Below are 1,179 nucleotides of genomic sequence, written 5' to 3'. Positions count from 1 at the left end.
CGCTAACAACATATCCAACTTCGCGCCAATCTGCCGCCTATTAGCACTTCAATCGATCCAATATATTCTCTTCTTAGTCGCAGTAATTCCCATCTAACCTACACAATATCCAATATCGATCACCTGATCGATTTCCTCCAATACCAACCCTCTCGAACTTCTTATCCAGAGTGTACTGAACCCTCAACAAGTCCTTCCCCTTAGCCTGTCCAGCTATCCTCAAACAGCCTTCCACAAATTCTGTGTAAGTCACCTAACAACCCAGTTACACATCCAAGTCGGGCGGGCGAGATTCAACCCGGAAATTCACCCATTCATACGAAACAACCCAACTCTCTAAAACGGCGTATATAAGAATAGTTCTATAGGCTAGAACCGAATCACGGAGTGAAATGTGTCTATTTGATCGAAGAAATTGAAGAGAATTTTTCAGTTTTTATAAATATTTCTTGATAAAATTTTTGCATCCCGAACAGAATTTTTGATACCACCAATATTTGACTCCGTTCGAATAGTAAATAGCATTGGATCGCGATAAGTAGTATTGAAATAAGTTCTACGATAAAGCGAATAAATACTCACGAGCGCACAGTGAATATTCCAATACCACACCACCCACAATTCACATGCCAACCTCCCCCCCTCCACTACCTTCCTCGATCGATTGATATCAATCAGACTAAACAAGTCCGCGGCATCACGAAGGGACACATCCGCAAACTTCAACTTCTGTGCTACTTCTGGTATCCGAAGAACCTGAACAACATCTAGTAAATACCACAACAAATCGATCAATAAGGCGAGCGCGACACGCCAGAAAGTAATGCATCTACTCTAACAAACTCTTCCTCAGATATCCAGCCTCGACCCTCCTTATCAGCCTCCTTAAACACCTCATGCAGATGACTGAACGCCTGAGAGGAAAAGAACCAATACCAATCGATATCACCAGACCCTTTGGAAAAAATCATGATCTGAAATACGCAGATACATCCCTACACTCTGTAGTAATAAAGCACGATACGAGACATACAAAGTATTTTCAAAAAACTACAGAGTTTCTGGAGATCCGTACAAACATCAGACTTCGATCGGCTGACATCAGCAATAGGAGTTTCCGATCATGCTGAATTTTATGAAACAGACCCCATAGCGATATTCGTTCTCCTTATTTGCGAC

General features: G+C 41.9%; 1 protein-coding gene across 1 annotated transcript; it reads right to left on the bottom strand.

Annotated features, from left to right (window-relative positions):
* Positions 1-48: 48 nt before the first annotated feature.
* Positions 49-971, bottom strand: Pmar_PMAR008305 (hypothetical protein; the record flags this gene model as incomplete). The annotated part of the gene is made up of 4 exons (XM_002778551.1): positions 49-93; positions 149-253; positions 652-756; positions 834-971. 4 exons carry the CDS (start codon positions 969-971, stop codon positions 49-51), a joined length of 393 nt encoding a protein of 130 aa, XP_002778597.1.
* Positions 972-1,179: the final 208 nt, after the last annotated feature.

The sequence above is a fragment of the Perkinsus marinus genome (genome assembly GCF_000006405.1).
Source record: "Perkinsus marinus ATCC 50983 genomic scaffold scf_1104296948758, whole genome shotgun sequence".
Lineage (NCBI taxonomy): Eukaryota > Perkinsozoa > Perkinsida > Perkinsidae > Perkinsus > Perkinsus marinus.
This window is presented reverse-complemented; position numbering and strand designations above follow the sequence as displayed.